General features: G+C 38.3%; 1 protein-coding gene across 5 annotated transcripts in view; it reads right to left on the bottom strand.

Moving 5' to 3' along the window:
* ap3d1 (adaptor related protein complex 3 subunit delta 1) overlaps positions 1-25,888 on the bottom strand; it is a 67,400-nt gene that overhangs the window by 18,994 nt on the left and 22,518 nt on the right. For 3 of the 5 annotated variants that reach the window (XM_062027687.1, XM_062027682.1, XM_062027683.1), the window contains exons 12-24: positions 21,927-22,072; positions 21,703-21,851; positions 20,824-21,054; positions 20,464-20,695; positions 14,003-14,148; positions 13,794-13,935; positions 12,557-12,628; positions 12,421-12,496; positions 12,156-12,352; positions 9,442-9,515; positions 3,418-3,441; positions 308-467; positions 101-244 (exon numbers count right to left, since the gene is read on the bottom strand). In XM_062027687.1, coding sequence (XP_061883671.1) covers positions 101-244; positions 308-467; positions 3,418-3,441; positions 9,442-9,515; positions 12,156-12,352; positions 12,421-12,496; positions 12,557-12,628; positions 13,794-13,935; positions 14,003-14,148; positions 20,464-20,695; positions 20,824-21,054; positions 21,703-21,851; positions 21,927-22,072 — 1,793 coding nt within the window. The remainder of the gene's footprint in view (positions 1-100; positions 245-307; positions 468-3,417; positions 3,442-9,441; positions 9,516-12,155; positions 12,353-12,420; positions 12,497-12,556; positions 12,629-13,793; positions 13,936-14,002; positions 14,149-20,463; positions 20,696-20,823; positions 21,055-21,702; positions 21,852-21,926; positions 22,073-25,888) is intronic. The other 2 variants (XM_062027685.1, XM_062027686.1) reach the window with 1 other exon arrangement.

Genomic DNA, 25,888 nt, shown 5'->3' with positions numbered 1-25,888 from the left:
GCGCTTCTATCTCACACTTGCTTCTTTGCTGGTATCGGACTGATATCGATATCGGATTGAGACGCCCTTACTTTCTACATCCTTTGCTCAAAAGGCATACCTCAGCGGCAGTGGAAGTGGGAGGAGCCGCCACCTCACTGGGTCCTTCTGATTGGTTGACAGCGTCATCTGACTGATTGCCAAGAAGATCCAGCCCCTTGTCTTCATGCTTGTGTTTCTTCTTCTTCTTCTCGTCTTTGCTCTTCTGTAGCAGCACAGCAGAATGAAGCTATGCATCCACACCTTGTATCGCCTCTTATCTTCTTACCTTCTTATCGCGGTCTTTATCCTTCTTCTTCTCCTTCTTTTCCTTGCCGCTTTTCTTCTTGGCTTCCTGTGAGGTGCTTTCTGCCTCTCCGTCTGGGCTTTTTAGAGCCTCCGTTGCACGATGGGACTTTACTGGCAGCTTCTCACTATCTGCAAGAGGCCTGCAGAAACCATTTGGATGAATCATTTAAAGATGAAAGTTGAGTTAGTGTTAGTAACATGCACTACATAACAACATCATCTCATTCAAGCTCTGCCAAGTGGGCCTTCAGCACAAGATGCAATGCTACCCCCTGGCGGTCATTGGACAAAAAGACATAAGATTCTAAACCAGGAGTACCCACACCTTTTCCAACAAGGCCCGCACACAGAAAAAGTCCAAATATCCCAGGGCCATTTTCATATTTTTTAGTTAAAAAAAAACTGCTTAAAACAGACATATTTATTTAAAACCAAAACTTTGTGTTAGAGGTGACAAAGTATTTTACTATTTATAATTAGTATCATAATGTTATCTTTTTTTTTACACTGCATTACATCTTTAATGTTGTTTTTTTCCAACAATATGTTGGGAAAAGAATATAATAGCAGTGGAACTGCACAACTTAGTGTCAAAACTCTGCTTCCCGAAAATATTAATGTTCTGTTAATAGTTGTCATTTTTCAAATTCATTATTTCATTAGTTAATAGTATTGTTTTGTGTATTTTATTTTTTAACAGACTACTTAATTTATATTTTTTATTTTATTTCTATTTCAAGAGCTTTTAATATATTTTTATTAGATCAGCGGTGTCCAAATTGTGGTGAAAAAATAAATAATGATATGTACAGTATTTAAAGTCAAAACTTTGTGTCAGTTTTGTGTTATAGGTGACAAAATATATTAATATTAGTTATTAGTAGGGATGTCCGATAATGGCTTTTTGCCGATATCCGATATTGTCCAACTCTTTAATTACCGATACCGATATCAACCGATACCGATATCAACCGATATATACAGTCGTGGAATTAACACATTATTATGCCTAATTTGGACAACCAGGTATGGTGAAGATAAGGTACTTTTTAAAAAAATTAGTAAAATAAGATAAATAAATTAAAAACATTTTCTTGAATAAAAAAGAAAGTACAACAATATAAAAACAGTTACATAGAAACTAGTAATGAATGAAAATTTGTAAAATTAACTGTTAAAGGTTAGTACTATTAGTGGGGCAGCAGCACGCACAATCATGTGTGCTTACGGACTGTATCCCTTGCAGACTGTATTGATATATATTGATATATAATGTAGGAAGCAGAATATTGATAACAGAAAGAAATGGGGGGAGGGAGGTTTTTTGGGTTGGTGCACTAATTGTAAGTGTATCTTGTGTTTTTTATGTTGATTTAATAAAAAATAAATAAAAAAAAACAAAAAAAAAACACGATACCGATAATAAAAAAAACGATACCGATAATTTCCGATATTACATTTTAACGCATATATCGGCCGATAATATCGGCAGGCCGATATTATCGGACATCTCTAGTTATTAGTATTCACATTTCAGCTTTTTCTCATTACATTACTTACATCTTTTTATTGTTTTGTTTTTCCAACAATATGGAGTTGCGGGTCACAAATTATTTGAATCAAAACTTCACATTTTGTCTTTTTTCCTACAATTTCACTGTTGTTTTTTTCCCAACATTTTTGTGGGCCTTTTCCTGTAAGAATATAACATAACAATAGTAATATTACCATTGTGTAAGTGTCAAATCATTTGCTTTACAAAAATATGAATGTTTAAGTTATACTTTAATAATTAATGTAGTAAACATTTTTAAATGTGTTAATAGTATTGTTTTATGTATTTTATTTTTTTAACTGACTATTGAGTTTATATTATAATTATTATTTTATTTAAAGAGCTTCTAATATTATAGATCAAGGCTGTCCAAGTTTTTTGTAAAAAAAAAAAAAATCAGTACATATACAGTTTGAAAGACAAAACTTTGTCAGCCTTGTGTTATAGGTGACAAAGTATATTAATATTCATTAATAGTGTCAACATTTCAGCTTTTTCTAATAACATTACATTTTATTGCTCTTTTGTCTTACATGTTTACTGTTTTTTTGACACAATGCAACAAAACTTGAGCAGCGGGCTGCAAATTATTTACATCCAAATGTCAGCTTTTCCTCATTACATTATGTCTTTATGCAGTTGTTTTTTCTAACATTTTGACAGTTTTTTCCAACAATACCCCCCGGGCCCACAAAACTTGAGCTGTGGGCCCCAAATTAGTTGTATCAAAATGTCATTTTTCTCATTACATTATGTCTTTTGGGGGGTTTTTTGTACATTTTTACTGGTTTTCTAGACAATACGCTGGGGGCCAAAAAAGTTGTAGTTTTGGGCCCCAAATTAGTAGTATCAAAATTGTAGCCGTTTCTCATTACATTACATTCAATTACATTAAGGGGAGACAGTTGCTACTCAAAAAAAATACACCAAAAAAAACCTCAAGTACCAATTATTGTGGAGCATTTTTTTTTTTTACCAAAAAAATTACCTATTTTGCTTTAACAATGTATATTAACAGGTTGGTATAAGATGATTTTCTTAATTTTTCTCAAGCTGTTGGTCCTGCCTCCCACTTTGAAAACATCTGCCCTTTATTACAATGCAGTACTCTTCAAAGTTTACAGAAATGTATCATTTTTAAAAGCTGGTTCTGCTACTACTACCAGGGAGAATCCACTTGTAAGCACGCTGGTGAAGGTTTGGATGAGTATGTCATCTATTGAAACTAGGACAGTCACCTACAAGCACATTCAGGATGGAATTAAACCAAGCCAGACAACATCAGCAGCAGGGATTGGTTTTTTTGGAAAAGAATGCATTGGTCTTTAAAAGGAGATTGTCTAGGAAGCCTCTCTTGCAGAAAGGCCACAGATGTCATAGAAAGAATGCTGCTGACATTATCAGGCCTAAGAAATCGATATCTTTGTGGGTTAAGGGTAAAAAAGCGGCAACTGCAATGAAGCTCGGGGGAACAGAAAGACAAGCTGGGCTAAAAAGAGAGAAGCTGCGGGTCACATGGCTGAGGGGCCACTCACCTGCGCCTGGCCATTTCCACCAAGCTGCCCACACAAATGGGCGGTAAGGGATGTGTGTTGGCATAAAAGAGAGGAAGCAAAAAGCCGTGAGAGTCAGTGAAAAGGGGGGCGGTAAGGCCCAGTCATGTGACCAGGAAGCGCATGACACAATTAAGTACAATTATTACAAAACAACATCATCAGATTCAAATCAGAAAATGTATTGGCCACGACACACAAGATACAGTAGAAGTGCTTTATGGTCGACGGATGACTTAAGCAGTTGTCCACATATTTCAAGCAAAACTAGCCATTGTTTGCACATTACTTGTGACGCTGTCCAGAGGAAAAAGGAGAATGGATCATAATTAGGGGTGTCCTGGTCCATTTTTGATATCAGTCCAGTATCAGCCAAAAAATGGTATGGGGTTTTCAGCTATACATTTCAAATGTCTGATACAAGCACTCCGATACAAGCAGTCCTTTAATTGTGCCAGTCATCTAAATGTCCTCCAATAAAGCACATAGCTTGGTCTTTTCTTCTTTTTTAATCATTTACAAAAAGGTAAACATGGTAGGTAAGCTAAAGGTTTCTAGGAACTAGCAGCTACACAGCAGCTAAGCACACTATAGCACACAAGCTGTGCCTGTCATTCACAAAAAATGGTATGGGGTTTTCAGCTATACATTTCAAATGTCTGATATAAGCACTCCGATACAAGCAGTCCTTTAATTGTGCCAGTCATCTAAATGTCCTCCAATAGAGCACATAAGCTTGGTCTTTTCTTCTATTTTTAATCATTTACAAAAAGGTAAACATGGTAGGTAAGCTAAAGGTTTCTAGGAGCTAGCAGCTACACAACAGCTAAGCACACTATAGCACACAAGCTGTGCCTGTCATTCACAATCTCTATGTAAGAAAAGAGCCCACATATTCTTTCTTGATTTATGCATTATAATTGCTAATATATGTAAAGTATGTGGTGGCTAACAATGGGCAGACTCTATTGTGCCCATAAAGCCCTCTAAAAAACTGCCAAAAATACTCTCTAAACATTCCATAACCTGCATATTAACCAAGTATTGTTATAACGCAGAGGAACTACTTCACAGAGAGCTAACTAGCTTATGCTGCTACATTGACATCATGAACTGTTGCATCGCCTCGGAGTTGGTGAAAGTTATTTCTAGGTTGTGGCCATAAACAGAGAAGTTGGCCAACTTGATATTTAACTTATACCCGAAGATGGCGAGAAAGACACAAAAAGACGCTCGTTTGCGTCCAACTTTTTATTTATTTCATTTTTTTACCACCTGTGTGAGGATTATGATTAATTCTTCATCTAAACGGGAAGATACAAATATTCCATCAATCGGCATCCCAGTGTGAGCAGATATTGTACAGTAAGTGATTGTTTTACTATGTTTGCAGTTTGTATTTCTTGTTCAGCACGTAGCAATATTGCTACTTGCTGGGTCTACTTATCACTTAGCTCATAAGTCCATTCCAGACAGGTATTAATAAATAGGTTAGGGTTTTTCATACCCATTATTGTTACGTTTGACAAAGTTCACGTGATCAAACCTTTTCTAACATTGTACAAAATAACAAGTATGCAAATATGTATGTATGATTTGTGTATTGGATCAATATCAGTAACATAACAGAAGTTATGGGATTTTAATTTTTTATGTACAGTACAGGCCAAAAGTGTGGACACACCTTCTCCTCATTCAGTGCAATGTTGTCTTTATTTTCATGACTATTTACGTTGCAGATTGTCACATCCAAACTATGAATGAACACATGTGGAGTTATGTACTTAACAAAAAAAGGGGAAATAGCTGAAAACATGTTTTGTATTCTAGTTTCTTCAAAATAGCCACACTTTGCACACTCTTGGTATTCTCTCCATGAGATTCAAGGAGTAGTCACCTGAAAGGGCTTTCACTTCACAGGTGTGCCTCATCAGGGTTGATTAGTGGAATTTCTTGCTTTATCAATGGGGTTGGGACCATCAGTTGTGTTGGGAATGAGAAGGTGTGTCCAGACTTTTGGCCTGTACTGTATTTATTTTTTTGAATTAAGTGGGTACATCTTTTATATATCAGTGTGCTCTCTAGTCCGGAAAAGGTAAGAGGCAGGGCCAATCAGAAGCCGAGGTCTTTTTCAGGGTTCTCAAACACACGACAGAGATTAAGGAGGGAGAAACTTCAATGGTTGTACGGATGTGTTCAAAGTACACAGACATAAACACATTGTGATTAACATGTCAGTCCCTCACAACTACTAATAACATTACTATGAGCAGAATACCGTAAAAACTCCACGAACATAAGCAAGCTTGTAGTACGTCGATTTGTCTGCGAATCAAAATATGGATATGGAGACTGTCCGTTAGCTTGTTTGTGTGATGGAGAGAGAGATTAAAGTCTAGTTATAATGCAGGCACACACGAAAAGAGTAGAGAATAGTTTGTGCAGAACAGCAAAGCCAGATATGTATCCCTGAACTACTTTGTATGTGCTGCTACAGTATACAGTACGTATGTGTGTGCATAATAATACAAATATTCTTATCAAAATACAAAATGTGAATTGATAAAGATGTTGTTAATAATGCAACCTAAATAATACTTTTGCTGATCTGTATGTACTTTATACAACAGCATGACAATGTCTTTATAACTTTGTCCATCTTGTAAAAAAAAGTGTAATAATTGTAGGTGTCAATGTCAACACATTGGAATCATTAAAAGGGTAGAAATGTCTGCGTGGCAGGGATACAAGTTATTTCAGGGGTACACCATCTTGCACGACACCTTTACCTTTTTCTGTGGTGATTGAGAGATCCCAAGCAGCAAAACATGAAACATTGTTAGATGAAGTGTATACTGAACTTGTCTTTGATGGTTTCTTTTAAAAAGGAGCGGTATAGAGCTGTTCAAGACATAATGGAAGTGCATCATAAGTTATAGCTGTCATACTTTAGGGAACTATTTATTTATTAAACAATTGCTTGAACTTTTTAAGAAATGCAACTGTGCCAAGGAACTCCCTGCACATTTAGTTTTTGTTTGTTTTTAAATAAACATGCTTCAGGCATTGAAACAAACTTAAAGGGCTGTCTGCAACGTTTACAGATGCCTAGAGGGCGCTAATGTATTTGGCACAGTATAGATGGCCCTCTCACGGCTTCTCGTATGTAATGACGTACGTACAGTACAGGCCACACCTTCTCATTCAATGCTTTTTCTTTATGACCATTTACATTGCAGATTGTCACATCGCAACTATCACACCTGTGAAGTGAAACCCCTTTCAGGTGACTACCTCTTGAAGCTCATGGAGAGAATGCCAGGAGTGTGCAAAGCAGTAATCAGAGCAAAGGGTGGCTATTTTGAAGGAACTAGAATATAAAACATGTTTTCAGTTATTTTTTAGTTAAGTACATAACTCCACACGTGTTCATTCATAGTTTGGATGTGACAATCTACAATGTAAATAAAGACAACACATTGAATGAGGAGAAGGTGTGTCTAAACTTTTGGCCTGTGCTGTACGTGACACATACTTAGGGGGCGGTATGGCGTAGTGGGTAGAGCGGCCGTGCCAGAAACCTGAGGGTTGCAGGTTCGCTCCCCGCCTCTTGACATCCAAATCGCTGCCGTTGTGTCCTTGGGCAGGACACTTCACCCTTGCCCCCCGGTGCCGCTCACACTGGTGAGTGAATGATAGGTGGTGGTGGTCGGAGGGGCAAACTGGCAGCCTCGCTTCCGTCAGTCTACCCCAGGGCAGCTGTGGCTACAAATGTAGCTTACCACCACCAGGTGTGAATGAATGATGGGTTCCCACTTCTCTGTGAGCGCTTTGAGTATCTAATAATAGAAAAGCGCGATATAAAATCTAATCCATTATTATTATTATTAGCTTTAAGTGTTAGCAAATAATAGCTGTCATTGAATGTATATTCTATCATAACATGACTGCAAATTGTTTGTTGCTTCTATTGGACTGCGTTTGTATGTTTGCCCGCACTCACTGCGTGTACGTGTTGGTGGGATCATTTTATTCAGGCCGATAAAAATTTGACATAAACTTTGTATTGTGAAAAATAGAGATCATTAATAATCAAATAAATGTGTTCTGTTGGACCACTAATGGTAAGATAAGATGTTCTTGCTTTGAAAATGTAACTGTGAGGAAGCTGCAAACAGCACCTTTAAGTGTTGGAGTTTGTAATAGTATTCTTCAAAATTTTGGAGCCAATATGTCATTTTTACTGTAAATGAATATTGGCTCCAAATATCGGTTATTGGCCTCCTTCCCTACTACAAACCCCGTTTCCATATGAGTTGGGAAATGGTGTTAGATGTAAATATAAACGGAATACAATGATTTGCAAATCCTTTTCAAGCCATATTCAGTTGAATATGCTACAAAGACAACATATTTCATGTTCAAACTCATAAACATTTTTTTTTTTTGCAAATAATCATTAACTTTAGAATTTGATGGCAGCAACACGTGACAAAGAAGTTGGGAAAGGTGGCAATAAATACTGATAAAGTTGAGGAATGCTCATCAAACACTTATTTGGAACATCCCACAGGTGTGCAGGCTAATTGGGAACAGGTGGGTGCCATGATTGGCTATAAAAACAGCTTCCCAAAAAATGCTCAGTCTTCCACAAGAAAGGATGGGGCGAGGTACACCACTTTGTCCACAACTGCGTGAGCAAATAGTCAAACAGCTTAAGAACAACATTTCTCAAAGTGCCATTGCAAGAAATTTAGGGATTTCAACATCTACGCTCCATAATATCATCAAAAGGTTCAGAGAATCTGGAGAAATCACTCCACGTAAGCAGCATGGCCGGAAACCAACATTGAATGAGCGTGACCTTCCATCCCTCAGACGGCACTGTATCAAAAACAGACATCAATCTCTAAAGGATATCACCACATGGGCTCAGGAACACTTCAGAAACCCACTGTCACTAAATACAGTTGGTCGCTACATCTGTAAGTGCAAGTTAAAGCTCTACTATGCAAAGCCAAAGCCATTTATCAACAACACCCAGAAACGCCGCCAGCTTCTCTGGGCCCGAGATCATCTAAGATGGACTCATGCAAAGTGGAAAAGTGTTCTGTGGTCTGACGAGTCCACATTTCAAATTGTTTTTGGAAATATTCAACATCATGTCATCCGGACCAAAGGGGAAGTGAACTATCCAGACTATTATCGACGCAAAGTGTAAAAGGCAGCATGTGTGATGGTATGGGGGTGTATTAGTGCCCAAGACATGGGTAACTTACACATCTGTGAAGGCACCATTAATGCTGAAAGGTACATACAGCTTTTGGAACAATATAAGCTGCCATCTAAGCGCTGTCTTTTTCATGGACGCCCCTGCTTATTTCAGCAAGACAATGCCAAGCCACATTCAGCACGTGTTACAACAGCGTGGCTTCGTAAAAAAAGAGTGCGGGTACTTTCCTGGCCCGCCTGCAGTCCAGACCTGTCTCCCATGGAAAATGTGTGGCACATTATGAAGCGTAAAATAGGACAGCGGAGACCCCGGACTGTTGAACCACTGAAGCTCTACATAAAACAAGAATGGGAAAGTATTCCACTTTCAAAGCTTCAACAATTAGTTTCCTCAGTTCCCAATCGTTTACTGAGTGTTGTTAAAAGGAAAGGCCATGTAACACAGTGGTGAACATGCCCTTTCCCAACTACTTTGTCACGTGTTGCAGCCATGACATTCTAAGTTAATTATTATTTGCAAAAAAAAATAAAGTTTATGAGTTTGAACATCAAATATGTTGTCTTTGTAGCATATTCAACTGAATATGGCTTGAAAAGGATTTGCAAATCATTGTATTCCGTTTATATTTACATCGAACACAATTTCCCAACTCATATGGAAACGGGGTTTGTAGTAAAACCAACACATCGTACCAGGACTAAGGAGTTGGTTGACGCAGACTGGCTGTCGACATAAGCGGGTTCCACTGTAAGAAGAAGATAATGTTGACTCACTTGTCCAGGTCAATGTCCAGGGCTTTGTGAGGGTCATTAGGGTCTTTGTCATCATCATCACTGGGTAAGGCATTCTGGAGAAAGACCAATCAATAACATCTGATGAAACAAGTCAGCTGATTTGTCCTCGAACATGCAAGTAGTATACAAAAACAACGGTGCAATCGCTCTCTCTGAATGTACTGAAATCCTTTTTCCATGCAGGTGTACGTATAGAGCAGATTAATACTTTCCGGAAAAGTTACAAAAAAGTGAAGACCTGCATGGATGTAGTCCAGGGGTCACCAACCTTTTTGAAAGCAAGAGCTACTTCTTGGGTAGTGATTAATGCGAAGGGCTACCAGTTTGATACACACTTCAATAAATTGCCAGAAATAGCCAATTTGCTCAATTTACCTTTAACTCTGTTATTATTAATAATTAATTATATTTACACTTAATTGAATGGTTTAAAAGAGGAGAAAACACCAAAAAAATTACAATTAAATTTTGAAACATAGTTTATCTTCAATTTCGACTCTTTAAAATTCAAAATTCAACCGAAAAAAAGAAGAGAAAAACTAGCTAATTCAAATATTTTTGAAAAAATTAAAAAAATAATTTATGGAACATCATTAGTAATTTTTCCTGATTAAGATTAATTTTAGAATTTTGATGACATGTTTTAAATATGTTAAAATCCAATCTACACTTTGTTAGAATATAAAACAAATTGGACCAAGCTATATTTCTAACAAAGACAAATCATTATTTCTTCTAGATTTTCCAGAACAAAATTTTTAAAATAAATTCAAAAGACTTTGAAATAAGATTTAAATTTGATTCTACAGATTTTCTAGATTTGCCAGAATAATTTTTTTGAATTTTAATCATAAGTTTGAAGAAATATTTCACAAATATTCTTCGTCGAAAAAACAGAAGCTAAAATGAAGAATTAAATTAAAATGTATTTATTATTCTTTACAATAAAAAAAATTAATTTACTTGAAATATTTCACAAATATTCTTCGTCGAAAAAACAGAAGCTAAAATGAAGAATTAAATTAAAATGTATTTATTATTCTTTACAATAAAAAAAATTAATTTACTTGAACATTGATTTAAATTGTCAGGAAAGAAGAGGAAGGAATTTAAAAGGTAAAAAGGTATATGTGTTTAAAAATCCTAAAATCATTTTTAAGGTTGTATTTTTTCTCTAAAATTGTCTTTCTGAAAGTTATAAGAAGCAAAGTAAAACAATTCATGAATTTATTCAAACAAGTGAAGACCAAGTCTTTAAAATATTTTCTTGGATTTTCAAATTCTATGCCCTTTGAGACACTTGTGATTTAGGGCTATATAAATAAACATTGATTGATTGATTGATTTTGTCTCTCTTAGAATTAAAAATGTCGGGCAAAGTGAGACCAGCCTGCTAGTAAATAAATACAATTTAAAAAATAGAGGCAGCTCACTGGTAAGTGCTGCTCTTTGAGCTATTTTTAGAACAGGCCAGCGGGCTACTCATCTGGTCCTTGCGGGCTACCTGCTGCCCGCAGGCACCGCGTTGGTGACCCCTGATGTAGTCTAACGTCGCATCGCAACTAGGCAACTAGCCTCTGCTGGTTGCTACTAAGTATTGCACACTATTTTGCCTAAACTTAGTGCTTTTCAATTATTTTCCTGTCACGGCTATGTCTATAAATAGTAACATTTGTCTATAAAATTGTTATAAGTCCACCTCTGCAGAACATTGTATCCTTATTAACATTAAAGAAAACAAAAAAGAAATGAATATAAATCATCTTACAACAAAGAATAACCTTATTAACATTGTGTTTTATTTTATAACAGAACATATTTGAAGTGCATCAATTTGCCTGAAGTAAAAAAAAAACTGTAATCATCGAAACTGTATAAAACATTTTGACCGACTTGAACTATTTGATAAAGAAAAATGTTTGCTGTGAATGCCAAAGTTATTGGAAGACCCAAAGAAAAAATAGTGTTTTTATGTTAGCATAATATCAATCAATCAATCAATGTTTATTTATATAGCCCTAAATCACAAGTGTCTCAAAGGGCTGCACAAGCCACAACGACATCCTCGGTACAGAGCCCACATACGGGCAAGGAAAAACTCTCCCCAGTGGATAACATGCTAACATTAGCATGCTAATAAGGGAACAACTAACATACTTACAAGATGACACCAAGTATCAAAACCCAAGATTTTTAGGTTCAAACAAATCATCAGCTAAACTGCTAGCAGAAAATGTTTGCATGCTAACAGTAACATGTAAACATAAAACCAGAATATTTGCAGGATGACGCCAAGTATCAAAATCCAAATATTTTTGCGTTTCGACATATGAAATTAGCTAAAATTCTAGTATAAAATCATGTTAGCATGCCAACATAGGACAAATTAGCATACTTTTAAAACGGCACCAAGTATCAAAAGGCATCACATTTAGGTTGAAATGATTACAATGAGCAGAAATGCTAGTATAAATACACAGTAATAAGAAAACTAACTCAGAAGCTCAATATATACAACAAAATGAATACATTTGTAATCCAAATGAGGAAGTCAGGATTAATGGCTCCAATTGTGTAGTGGTGTTGGAAACATGATACTGATCAAGCATGTTTCTTCCCAGGGTCACATGGCACTATTTGAGAAGAACTGCCCTAAGAGCTTGATGACACAAAGAAGGATCTGGAGCCTGTACCTCTGGCATCTCCTCCGTAACGATGTCCACCATGTGCGCAGGTGTGATGTCCTCCTCGCTCTCGGGGCCCGAGTCGTGCTTCTTCCCTCGGCCGCTGCGCTTCTCTTTCCTCTTTTTCTTCTCCTTCTTCTTCTCGGCTCTCTCCTTCTGCCGACGCTCCTCCTCCAGCTTGACGTACTGGTCGGACATGGGCAGGCCTGCGGGGGACGAGACAGGTGATCAGCCATCCTCACCTGGCTATTGCGTGACGAGATGGACTGCCCACCTGGTACTTTGAGAGGCACCGTCAGATCAATTTGAACGACTGGGATGTGCTCCACTCCGGGCGTGTCCTGGTACACCTGAGAGAGCAGATGGACCACTGAGTCATGGTACAACATCACAGGTGAGTGTGGGTATACCTTCTGAGAGGAAGGGGAGGCCTTGATGTAAAAAGGGTTGTTGGCTTGCTCCTGTTTCCTGGCTTCTCTCCTCTGTTGGGTCAAAATAGCAAAATAGTTATATATTCTAGCAATATGAGAACAGATTTGAAATACAAATCTTCATCACTTATTACAATCCCGATCAGGTAGACACAAATACATTCACATATTCCTTTTTCCCCATAGTCCTTGTTGCACACATGCAGGAGTTGCATGAATTCCATGTCTTGCCAGAACACCGGCTCCAATTTGACAGTAAGTTGCACTGAATCCACAGTGCAAAGATGCTTCTGAGATGCTAATCCTCACCACCATGGTGAAAAATGTACTAAGTTTCTTCCAAGTACCATTATCACTGGAAAGTAGACGAAAAGGAAAGACTAAGCATGCTACACACGACGCTAACCACTAGCTTCAAAGTAAAGGAGGGGTGATCATTGGGGATGTCAATACTCTGGATACCTCCTATATTATCAGTATATTCACTCAAAGGTTGACATAGTGTGGCCCCTAAATAACGCCATGGTGCCCGTTTTTTCCACCAGATTCAATCACAATGTTTTTCACCAAATGATCGCGTATTTACAAACTTGCACATTTAATTGTTTTCCAAAAGAAGGAATATGAAATAAAATAAAGAAAAATACAAATAAAATATAGACCCAGTGATGTCCAAACATACTGGCGGATAGCGCCCGCCCCACAATCCACCATTAATGTCACGTCACGTGCGGCCACTATCACCAAGACATTCTGTCTTCTAGCCGTCCATAGCGTTTCTCCTCGTATGGTTTCTTCATTCATCATTGTAAGTTTTACAATGCAACTAAAACAATTCATACTTACTAAACCGTCCCATGTGTGACGTCTGTAGGAGTGTTTTTATGCATATTTGTACCTGTTATCGTAATGTACTCAAGATAGCGTCATTAGCTAATATGTTAAAACTTCTACGACGGCCTGGTTTAGTACTATTAACTTACAATGGCATCCTTTTTGTAATGTTCCACTTTGACAAATTGCTCAGTAAATTCACTGTGGACTTAGCGAGTCTGTTTAGCTGACCATGTTGCAATGTTTCCACAGAGCAAAGACACTTCTGAGATGCTAATCCTCACCACCGTGGCGGACAATGAAATACGTTTCCTCCAAGAAACTTAGAAGACAAAAAAGTATATAAAGCAAATATGAAAATGTGATTTGTTAATGAACCTACCCTCGCCAGCTCCTTCTCGTCCACCTCTGTGTGTCTGGGGCGGGAATGTTTGGGCTCCTCCTTGGCAAAAATAGCCTTGGGCTGCTCGTCCTCAGACTCGCTCTCCGAGGGAGGCTCGTTGATCCAGGTATCCAAGTCCAGACTGCGCACACACGTTCAGTCCTATTATCGTACAACAACAGACAAATGTTTGCATATTTTGTGCTCACCCTTCAGGGACAGGCACTTTCTTCTGCGCCTTGGGGGCCACAGGGTTGAGTTCTCCGGCAAACAGTGCAATCACTTCCTCCGCCACCGCCACATCTTTCTGCTGCAGCTTCTGGATGTATTTCACTAGCTGCAGGATGCAGGACGCCTGGAGGGTGAAGAATACATACTTTTCTTCTCAACTTTAGTCCATCCAAACCAGGTCTGGGCAATTATTTTGACTCGGGGGTCAAATTTAGAGGAAAAAAAATGTGTCTGGGAGCCGGTAAATCTATTTTTAGGAACACTAATACAAAACCTCACAATAATGTCTGATTGAATGCTAAAAACGTTACGACAGATCGCCTTAACAAACAGAATGGAATTTTAAGTTTTTTTACTGAATGAGACACCCAGAATGTACATGAAAATAAAGAATGTTACAATATTAACTATGAAGGATAAAACACTGAACATTGACAACATATGAACGTCACACCCACTCTCCATCCACATATTTTACAATCAAGCAAAACGCAAAAAAAATGCAACAAACACAGTAAAATATGAACGTGAAGGGTAAAAAAAAAAAAAACACCTACAATCTGATATATGTGATATATCACTAAGCTTTAGAACTTTGCTGTAAAAATCTCCTTCCGCGTCTGTCCCTGACACCCACATTTCAGGCTCTGGAAACACTCTGTGGAAACACTGCTTGGTGCCTCGTCTGAGCTGCTGTGACTTACATTACCATAGTAACTAATTACATGACCATAGTAACTAATTAGAAGACCATAGTAACTAGTATATCATGCAAAAGCGCAGAGTCCAAACATTGAAATACTTTGTATAGATTTAGATTTAGATTTATTGGTCCCCGTTGGGGAAATTCATTTTCACTGCCGTACATTTAAACAATAGACATTACACATCACGAAACAACTTACGGTCATTATAAAACATGAGTGCACATCATAATGGCAGCTACACTTTACATCTTAAACATCTAAATAAATGATTTGGGAATGACCGGCGGGCCGGATTGAAAAGCTCAAAGGGCCGCATGTGGCCCCCAGGCCTTAATTTGCCCAGGTCTGGTGCAAAGCAAACATAGGACATTTCAAAAACTGACTTGGAACCCGTTTATGTCGACACCCCTCAGAATGGCTGACTCACTTCGAAATAATCAAAACCGTAAATATCTATTGCTTGTCCAGGGACAAAATGTGAATGAGTCATCATAAAGGATTGTGCTCGTTGACATAGTTTTCCCCTATTTGTGCATATTTTCATTTATATTCTTGTGTTTTCATATGATATTTTATCCCCTTACCTATCAGAGCGCCTGCAGTAATTTGACATTTCTTTCTTCTGGTGGCTAACAAAAAATAGCGGTTCAATCCAATCCTATGACTGCCATGCTTTTGTTTTGAAGCTTACCTTGCACTGAACAGGAAGTCACTGTGTGCAAGTTTTAATGTGGTGGAACGAGCCAGTAGTTATGTCGCTCATGCTTGTTGATGATGGCAATAATACAAACACGTCAACATAAAGGGGATGGACTTAAGCAGGATCCGATGTACAGTATATGCATATTTCATCAAGTGTGAAATTACAGGCAATATTTTTTTATGGTAGCTGCCTGTGTCAACATAAATTGTCTTTCATTAAGCAGTGGCCAGGACTTGGGTAATTGGGGTATATTTACATTTGGGAATGTTGAAATCACCATGTAAAATCGCAAATAGGGATGGGTACTGTTCACATTTGAACCGATACAATACTAAATCCCAATAACTGGGAATCGATACCGGTACTCAACAGTAGCAATTTTTGGTACTAATAAATAGTAATTGTTTTTGATAGTGAAATACATTTTTCTATTCCAACATTTAAAAATGAGCTGATTATGATAACTGCTGTTCAGTTGTTGTATCGTGTTTTAGTATCACATTTGTCATTTGCAAGTATGACATCAAGTTGCAATCACAGGTGCAAGTCCAAGAAGTTACTGTATGTGGCAGTAGTGTAAAGTTTATGGCGTGTTGGCTAACCAGTTCAGTCGCTGCTGAATCTAGTCTTTTGTTGCGCCCTAAAAAGTGTCTATACAGTACGTATTGCACTTATGACGCACCAGCTGTTTGATTTTAATGTGCATCTCAGACAAAGTTGCAGGTGTTGAAATCTCCATGTAAACTCGCTAATGCTGATCAGTAGCATGTCAATAGCAAAGCCAATGTATATTATGCATATTTGTTGTTGCTATTTTTGTATTACAACATTTTATTATTTGATCATGTTGTACTGCATTTTAATCTTTTGTTTTGTGATTGTGTGATGTTTTTTGCCTGGACCCCAGGAAGAATAGTCTCCACTGCAGTGTAGACTAATGGGGATCCTTAATAAACTAAACTAAGCATAAAGCTAGCGCATTCTTGGAAATGTGGACTCTTACTTGAAATACGTTGGAGCGTTTTTTGAGTCAGTTTCTTTGTTGGCATTGAAAATTGCAACATTACCTAGAGGTAGTTTGGCTGAGTCCGCTCTCAGTAGGGATGATACTCGAAACCGGTTTTCCCGGTTGTTCGATAAGAAAAGAACCGAGTCCTCGGACTCGAATCCCTTTTTGAGAACCGGTACCCGTTATCGAGACCACTATAGTAAAGAAAAAGAGTTGGTTCTTTATTCGAATCACTTGGAACGAATCCCGTCCCGACAAGAAATGCCCCGTGTGACATCACAAGAAGTGACGTCACGTAGTTCAGTCATTTGTCACGGTGGGGTGCAGCGTGCTGCGGTACGTTCCCGGGACGCAAAACTGACGGCTCCGGACGAAAGCGTGCAGGTAGGAGATGATTTATTTCTCATCAATCATACACATTACAACAGACAGGAACGAAACAAAAGGAAAGTGTGCCGTTCGCACGAGAAGCTAAAGCAAAAACTTACTTAGCACAGGAATACTAGAAGCTAAGGTAACTTTAGCACAGGAATACTAGAAGCTAAGGTAACTTTAGCACAGGAATTATGAGCTGGAAAAGCAGAATGCCAACGTAACTGTTGCAAATGCAAACAATGAAGCCACGACGAGTGAGCGGAAAAGGCAGGCTTAAATAGTCTCTGATGAGCAACAGGTGCGCGTACAAGGCAGGTGAAAATCATAAATAACCATGGTGACTAAAACAAACCCCCGAAGTGCACAAAACAACTAAGGAAGTCCAAAACTAAACATAACTAAACAAAATATGATCCGACCACATCATAATACATCACACTTTCATATCATTTCACTTTACAGGAGTAGGAAGAAGTAAAGCTTATTTAATCCTTCCCCTTTCCCACTTCATACAAATATATACATCATTTACTGACCTTTTTATAATAAAATATCTGTCAATTAGTATATACAACAGTTTTGTAATATGTAATTAATTAATTCAGTCATTATTAATATACTGAGATGAATAATATCTTATTTTCGATAATTCTTCTTTGTACTTTGTAAGCACTATTCATTTGAACAACCTCTTAAGCTGGATCATATCAGTACAATGTTTAACTTCTTTACTTCATCCATTCCATCATTTCATTCCACATCATTTTAGCTGTTTGCAATTTTACCAAATCATCGAACTTTAATATTTTTGACTCAATAAAAAAAGTGTCTGTATGTTCTCTATATCCAACATTATGTATCAATCTAATTACATTTTTTTGTAACACGGTTAACGAATGTAGCGCACATTTGTAGTTATTTCCCCACATTTCTGCACAATAACTCAGATATGGTAATACTATAGTAGCGAGCAGTAGAGAATGTGAAGTCATTTGTTAAACCAAATATTGTGTTTTTTTCCATATACAACAACCTATCTGGACTCCATAAGAGAATCGATAAGGAATCGGTTCGATAAGAGGATTCGATAATAGGCTCGAACTCGATAATTTCTTATCAAACATCATCCCTAGCTCTCAGTGCTGCCGGAGTGATCGCCAAGTGCCGAAATGCGAAGAACCGGCTGAGTTGGCAACCAGGTGTGACGTCACAGGCAACCCATAACAAGGCACCGTTAGACTTTACATGAATTGTGTGACCAGTGGGATTTGGCACAAATCCCTAATCGCAAATGCTAATTAGTAGCATACATATATGGCATATACAAATTAGCATCGTACTAATGTATTATGACTTACTTTCAAGCACTTTCCATTGGGCATGCTTGCTTTGTTGGCATAGAAAATTGCAACACTACTTAGAAGTAGTCCGCTACAAACATGCCTGTTTGCCCGCCAAGTGCTTGAACCGATGCCGAATCTATAACTGGACACGACATCACGTGCAACCATGGTATAAAAATACGACTTTTTCAAAAATTGTATGAGAATGAAAACTACTGAATTCCTTATTGATCCCTAGAGACATGTTAGATAGATAGATAGTACTTTATTGATTCCTTCAGGAGAGTTCCCTCAGTTATTAAGAACTGTTTGAATATTGCATAATATGTCTCCTTAAATGCTAGAGACATGTTATTAAGAACTGTTTGAATATGGCATAATATGTCTTCTTAAATGCTAGAGACATGTTATTAAGAACTGTTTGAATATGGCATAATATGTCTTCTTAAATGCTAGAGACATGTTATTAAGAACTGTTTGAATATGGCATATGTCTTCTTAAATGCTAGAGACATGTTATTAAGAACTGTTTGAATATGGCATATGTCTTCTTAAATGCTAGAGACATGTTATTAAGAACTGTTTGAATATGGCATAATATGTCTTCTTAAATGCTAGAGACATGTTATTAAGAACTGTTTGAATATGGCATAATATGTCTCCTTAAATGCTAGAGACATGTTATTAAGAACTGTTTGAATATGGCATAATATGTCTTCTTAAATGCTAGAGACATGTTATTAAGAACTGTTTGAATATGGCATATGTCTTCTTAAATGCTAGAGACATGTTATTAAGAACTGTTTGAATATGGCATAATATGTCTCCTTAAATGCTAGAGACATGTTATTAAGAACTGTTTGAATATTGCATAATATGTCTCCTTAAATGCTAGAGACATGTTATTAAGAACTGTTTGAATATTGCATAATATGTCTTCTTAAATGCTAGAGACATGTTATTAAGAACTGTTTGAATATTGCATAATATGTCTTCTTAAATGCTAGAGACATGTTATTAAGAACTGTTTGAATATTGCATAATATGTCTTCTTAAATGCTAGAGACATGTTATTAAGAACTGTTTGAATATGGCATATGTCTTCTTAAATGCTAGAGACATGTTATTAAGAACTGTTTGAATATTGCATAATATGTCTTCTTAAATGCTAGAGACATGTTATTAAGAACTGTTTGAATATGGCATAATATGTCTTCTTAAATGCTAGAGACATGTTATTAAGAACTGTTTGAATATGGCATATGTCTTCTTAAATGCTAGAGACATGTTATTAAGAACTGTTTGAATATGGCATAATATGTCTTCTTAAATGCTAGAGACATGTTATTAAGAACTGTTTGAATATTGCATAATATGTCTCCTTAAATGCTAGAGACATGTTATTAAGAACTGTTTGAATATTGCATAATATGTCTTCTTAAATGCTAGAGACATGTTATTAAGAACTGTTTGAATATTGCATAATATGTCTTCTTAAATGCTAGAGACATGTTATTAAGAACTGTTTGAATATTGCATAATATGTCTTCTTAAATGCTAGAGACATGTTATTAAGAACTGTTTGAATATTGCATAATATGTCTTCTTAAATGCTAGAGACATGTTATTAAGAACTGTTTGAATATGGCATATGTCTTCTTAAATGCTAGAGACATGTTATTAAGAACTGTTTGAATATTGCATAATATGTCTTCTTAAATGCTAGAGACATGTTATTAAGAACTGTTTGAATATGGCATAATATGTCTTCTTAAATGCTAGAGACATGTTATTAAGAACTGTTTGAATATGGCATAATATGTCTCCTTAAATGCTAGAGACATGTTATTAAGAACTGTTTGAATATGGCATAATATGTCTTCTTAAATGCTAGAGACATGTTATTAAGAACTGTTTGAATATGGCATATGTCTTCTTAAATGCTAGAGACATGTTATTAAGAACTGTTTGAATATGGCATAATATGTCTTCTTAAATGCTAGAGACATGTTATTAAGAACTGTTTGAATATGGCATAATATGTCTTCTTAAATGCTAGAGACATGTTATTAAGAACTGTTTGAATATTGCATAATATGTCTTCTTAAATGCTAGAGACATGTTATTAAGAACTGTTTGAATATGGCATAATATGTCTTCTTAAATGCTAGAGACATGTTATTAAGAACTGTTTGAATATGGCATATGTCTTCTTAAATGCTAGAGACATGTTATTAAGAACTGTTTGAATATGGCACAATATGTCTTCTTAAATGCTAGAGAGGTCCTTGCTGCATCTTACCCTCTCTTGCACCTCCAGGTTGGCGCTTTGGACAAAAAGCGGCAGTCGGTCGATCATCAGCTGGATGGTTTCCTGTGCAGTCGTGCTGTCGGTGTTGCCCTCTTGGCTCTTCAGCACGGTGGCAAACAGCTTGGCAGCGTTCTGCACGTACACAGCCTGGATATGGCCCGGCAGGGTGGCCACCTTTGGCCGCAGCATGGCCTCCAGTGTCTGCAACGGGTTCTCCAGATGCCTAAAGATGAGGGGGCCAAATGGATATTATTGCCTAATTTTAAGTTCTTTTCACTCTGGCAAGGTTTGCTGCTCAGAAATGGACAGCAAAAAAAAAGAGACTCAAATGACAAGTAGTAACAAACATACTCCGAGAACTCGCCGCAGATCCAGGCCGCTGCGTACAAAACTTCACAGATGCCGTTCCTCTGCATGTTGCCAGTCAACAGGTGGGCGTTGTCCAGCAGGGTAGCCATCTGGGCTACAGCGAACACTCGGATGGCTTTCACCCGAATAGCAACATCAAGCATCTGAGAGGCGATGAGGTGACCGTGCCTCGTGCCCTCTAATCTCGTCAGCTCTACCAGGATACTGATGTACCTGTTCAAAACAACAAGCATCATAAAGTCATGTAAAAAACGGGGATGTCTAAAGTGCGGCCCGGGGGGCCATTTGCAGCCTGTAGCTAATTTTTTAACGACGCGCAGCACAATTGTTCATTCTAATATTAGCATGCTAGCTTTTTGGCTAATTTTGCAGGTTTACACCTCATCATTAAATACTTTGTTACTTGACAAATGATACCTGTACGCATAATAAAGTTATATATATATATATATGTATATACACACACATTACAGGCCAAAAGTTGAAACAAACCTTCTCATTTCAATGAGTTTTCTTTATTTTCACGACTATTTACATTGTAGATTGTCACATCAAAACTAGGACACCTGTGAAGTGAAAACCCTTTCATCTTGAAGCTCATGGAGAAAATGCCAAGAGTGTGCAAAGCAGTAATCAGAGCAAAGGGTGGCTATTTTGAAGAAACTAGAATATAAAACATGTTTTCAGTTATTTTTGTGTTAAATACATAACTCCACATGTGTTCATTCATAGTTTTGATGTGATAGTCATGGAAATAAAGAAAATGCATTGAATGCGTGGCCTCTGCATCCTTTGATTAGTCAGTCTGTGGCCCTCAGTGGTGGAAAAAGGAGAGATGTGAAACACAAAAGGGAAGCGAACCATTCAAAGTTAGTGATGTACTGGTAGTTGCTCTGGCTGCAGATGTCAATGATCTTGGTAAGCAGTTCATCCCTGTAAGTGGTTCCCTCCGCTTTGTCCACGTGGAGCATCAGTTTCTTCACAATCTCCATCAAGTTCTTCTTGGAGACCTGCAAGTGGAAGACACGGCATCACTGATAGAAGAGCGAGACCACTTACCTGCTTTCCCAGGTTCTGTCACACACCATGCCATAGAGGAGGTCCAAAGCTCTCAGGCGGATTGACTCATCCTTGTCATCCAGACACTGGAGGATGAGGTCCTTGTGACTCTGCACCGACTTGGGGTGGGTCTTCAGGATTTTGGACATGGCCAAAAGGCCCAGGTACTTCACTGAATGAACATAAGTCACACACACGCTGGCTGAGTGGTACTTCAAAACCAGGACAAGGACTGTTGCTACGTATAGATACCGTAAATGCTCTAATTATAGCCAGAGGCGTTTCCTCACCAAAACCGCAGAAAGAACAGGGCGTTAATTAAAAGGAAAATGTAGCTCCCTTTGACCAGATGGTCATTTATTAACAAATATATTGAACAACTAATGTTGTAAAAGCAGTAAGGAGCAAACTGTGGAGTCAGCAATAATAGCACTGATGAGTCATTTGTGAACAACAGTGCATCAAACGCATGACCCTCACACTTATTTAAAGCAAATGATATTTCACTCGTAGAGTTCATCCAAACTACATCAGGAAGTTGGTTGCCCACAGCCACAGCTGTTCATGTCGATGTGTTTTGGACCTGGTCCTAATTACAGACTCCAGTGCTTGTTTGCTTCTTCAGATAACTAGAGACTTGGCGGTCACTTCAATCGAGGCAATAATTGGCAGCATTTACGGTAGTTACCTATGTCAATTCAAAATATTCTATAATTTACTTCTAGGGATGCACGATATGAGGAAATTAGGACGTCACACTGATCAAATTAAATGAAAGCTCCAATAACTGAAGGAAACCCCTTCGTGTGGGAAGACTTTTTGCAAACATTCCGTGTGAAATGTAAAAAAGTTTTGCTTCAACACATCAAATATTATCAGTCATCTGAAATGCCAGCATCACTGTAATGATTTTAACACATCTAACCTTATTGGCCAGCATCACTACCACAGTGTTTACCCCTTAAACCTTATCAGCAATCTGAAATACCTGCATCACTACAACAGTGTTTAACACATCAAACCTTATCAGTAATCTGAAATGCCAGCATCACTACCACAGTGTTTACCCCTTAAACCTTATCAGCCATCTGAAATGCCAGCATCACTACCACAGTGTTTACCCCTTAAACCTTATCAGCCATCTGAAATGCCAGCATCACTACAACAGTGTTTAACACATCAAACCTTATCAGTCATCTGAAATGCCTGCATCACTACAACAGTGTTTAACACATCAAACCTTATCAGTCATCTGAAATGCCAGCATCACTACCACAGTGTTTACCCCTTAAACCTTATCAGCCATCTGAAATGCCAGCATCACTACCACAGTGTTTACCCCTTACACCTTATCAGCCATCTGAAATGCCAGCATCACTACAACAGTGTTTAACACATCAAACCTTATCAGTCATCTGAAATGCCAGCATCACTACCAGTGTTTAACACATCAAACCTTATCAGTCATCTTAAATGCCAGCATCACTACAACAGTGTTTAACACATGAAACCTTATGCAATGACGAAATGACTCCCAATACCTCCATTGTTAGCTGACTTTTGCTAGCGTTAATTCACGAGTTAGAATGCATACAAAAGAACACTCCTTATCCTTACATAAGGATTGTGAATGGTAGGCACATTTTGAAAAAGTGCAGTCCTCCTTTAAATGTGAACATAAAAAATATGACATTATTTTTAAATAAATGATTGGTATTGGGTTTAACAAGCAGGAAGTTATCTGTATCGGCTTGAAAAGAATTATCGTGCATCCCTATTTGCGTCACTTACTTAAGAACTGCACAATCTGGCTGTGGAGTATTTGACATACTTTCATGCAAGTACAAGTATTATGACATTAAGTCAGGTGTAAATAACACAAAGGAAAAGAAGAGAAAAGCACAAGGACAATGGATAGGACACAAAGATGTAGGCACAGGACAAAACACACATTGGACCTGTAGTTTCATTTCGCTGTCGTATCCTTTTTTACTTCTTAACTTCTGAAAGGTGCTGAATCACGACATTAAGGTGCTCTTTCTGCCAGGCAGAGATGAATGCCTCTCAAATTCAGAATCAATAAGTGTGTGTGTGGTGGTGACTTTGGCTTGAAAGTGAGGCTGCAGTGAATACATTACAGCGACGACCAGCGCTCTTCAAAACTACTTTAGACTGTGACAAAGTAGCTTTGTCTAATTGTGTCTAAATGGGACACTCCAATCGTACTGTGAGAGCTCAACCATATACAGTGGAACCTCCATTAAAAAATGGAAAAGTTCCTACAGTGAAGCAGAGTTCCTCATAAGAAACAATATGAGGAGAGCCTCGCCACCCGACGGAGGAAAGTCATTTGGGCCGCTTGTACCCGTGATCATGTCCTTTCGGTCATAACCCAAAGCTCATGACCACCAGTGAGGATAGGGATGTAGATCGACAGGTAAATTGAGACCTTTGCCTTTTGGTTTAGCTCTTTCTTCACCATGACATACTGATACGGGGTCCGCATCAGTGCAGATGCTGCATCGATCCGCCTGTCGATCTCACAACCTACTCGATCCCTCACTCATGAACAAGAGGTACTTGAACTCCTCCACTTGGGGCAGGATCTCCTCCCCAACCCGGAGATGGCACTCCACTCTTTTCCAGGTGAGAACCATGGACTTGGAAGTGCTGATATTCCTCCCAGTGCCTTCACACTCAGTTGAGAGCTGAAGATCCAGGTCAAATGAAGCCAGCAGGACCACATCGTCCGCAAAAAAGCAGAGATTTAATCCTGACTGCGTCTAGAAATTCTGCCCATAAAAGTTGTAAACAGAATGGGTGACAAAGGGCAGCCCGAGCATAGTCCAACCCTCACTGGAAACATGTCCTACTTACTGCTGGCATTGCAAACCGAGCTATGGCACTGATCATACAGGGAGCAGACCACCATCAGGGGGTCTGATACCCCATACTTTCTGAACACTCTCCACAAGACTTCCCGAGAGACACAGTCGAATGCCTTCTCCAAGTCCACAAAACACATGTAGACTGGTTGGGCAAACTCCCAAGGATCCTGCCGAGAGTATAGAGTTGGTCCACAGTTCCACAACCAAGGCGAAAACCACACTGCTCCTCCTGAATCCAAAGTCTGACTATCCGGCGTTGCCTCCTTTCCAGTACACCTGAATAGACCTTACCGAGAAGGCTAAGGAGTGTGATCCCACCATAGTTAGAACACACCCTCAAGTTCCCCTTTTTAAATAGGAGGACCCACCAGCCCAGTCTGCCATTCCAGAGGCACCGCCACCGATGTCCACGCAACATAGCAGTCTTGTCAACCACGACAGCCCCACAGCCTTAATAATAATAATATTAAATACTTATACATTAAATATATATACATATATACACATCAAACCAATATAACTCTTCATTATCAAGACAACACAACAACGGCAAGCTTAACAAGAAGAGACGACGGCAGAGACCCGAGGCAGACAGCTCTAAAAGTACGTAAACCGAAAAGTTTGCAAATAAAGGGGTTTTTACTGTACTAATACTGCCATTACTCATCATGACACTGCACTGTCCCTGCTGCCAAGATGTGCACTCTCCATGAACACAGATTGCTTGAGCATAAGTGAGAAGTTAAAGGTGCACAGGCTGCTCTATTCACACCAAAGGACGGGAGGCTGGACCAATTGGGCACTTGGGTCAAATTCTTGCACCATCTTGAAGCTAGTTGACTGGTACCCAACTTACAAAGTGGTTTATAACTTCCTTGAATTACATTGTTCAAAGTGGGGTGAGACAAACATGGATGCTAATGGTCAAGACAGAAGCCTTCAAACAGGTCTTGTTATGACACAACTCAGCAGTTACTTTGGACCAACTGTTTTTGTACTTCTGAGTTTCGTTTGCAAGTATGTAGTCTTTGCTATGAAGCTGAATGTGCCAGTTGGACCAACTGGTGCAGCCCACCTCACATGTTCACAGTCTACTCTAG

The sequence above is a fragment of the Entelurus aequoreus genome, linkage group LG19, assembly GCF_033978785.1.
Source record: "Entelurus aequoreus isolate RoL-2023_Sb linkage group LG19, RoL_Eaeq_v1.1, whole genome shotgun sequence".
NCBI classification, from domain to species: domain Eukaryota; kingdom Metazoa; phylum Chordata; class Actinopteri; order Syngnathiformes; family Syngnathidae; genus Entelurus; species Entelurus aequoreus.
This window is presented reverse-complemented; position numbering and strand designations above follow the sequence as displayed.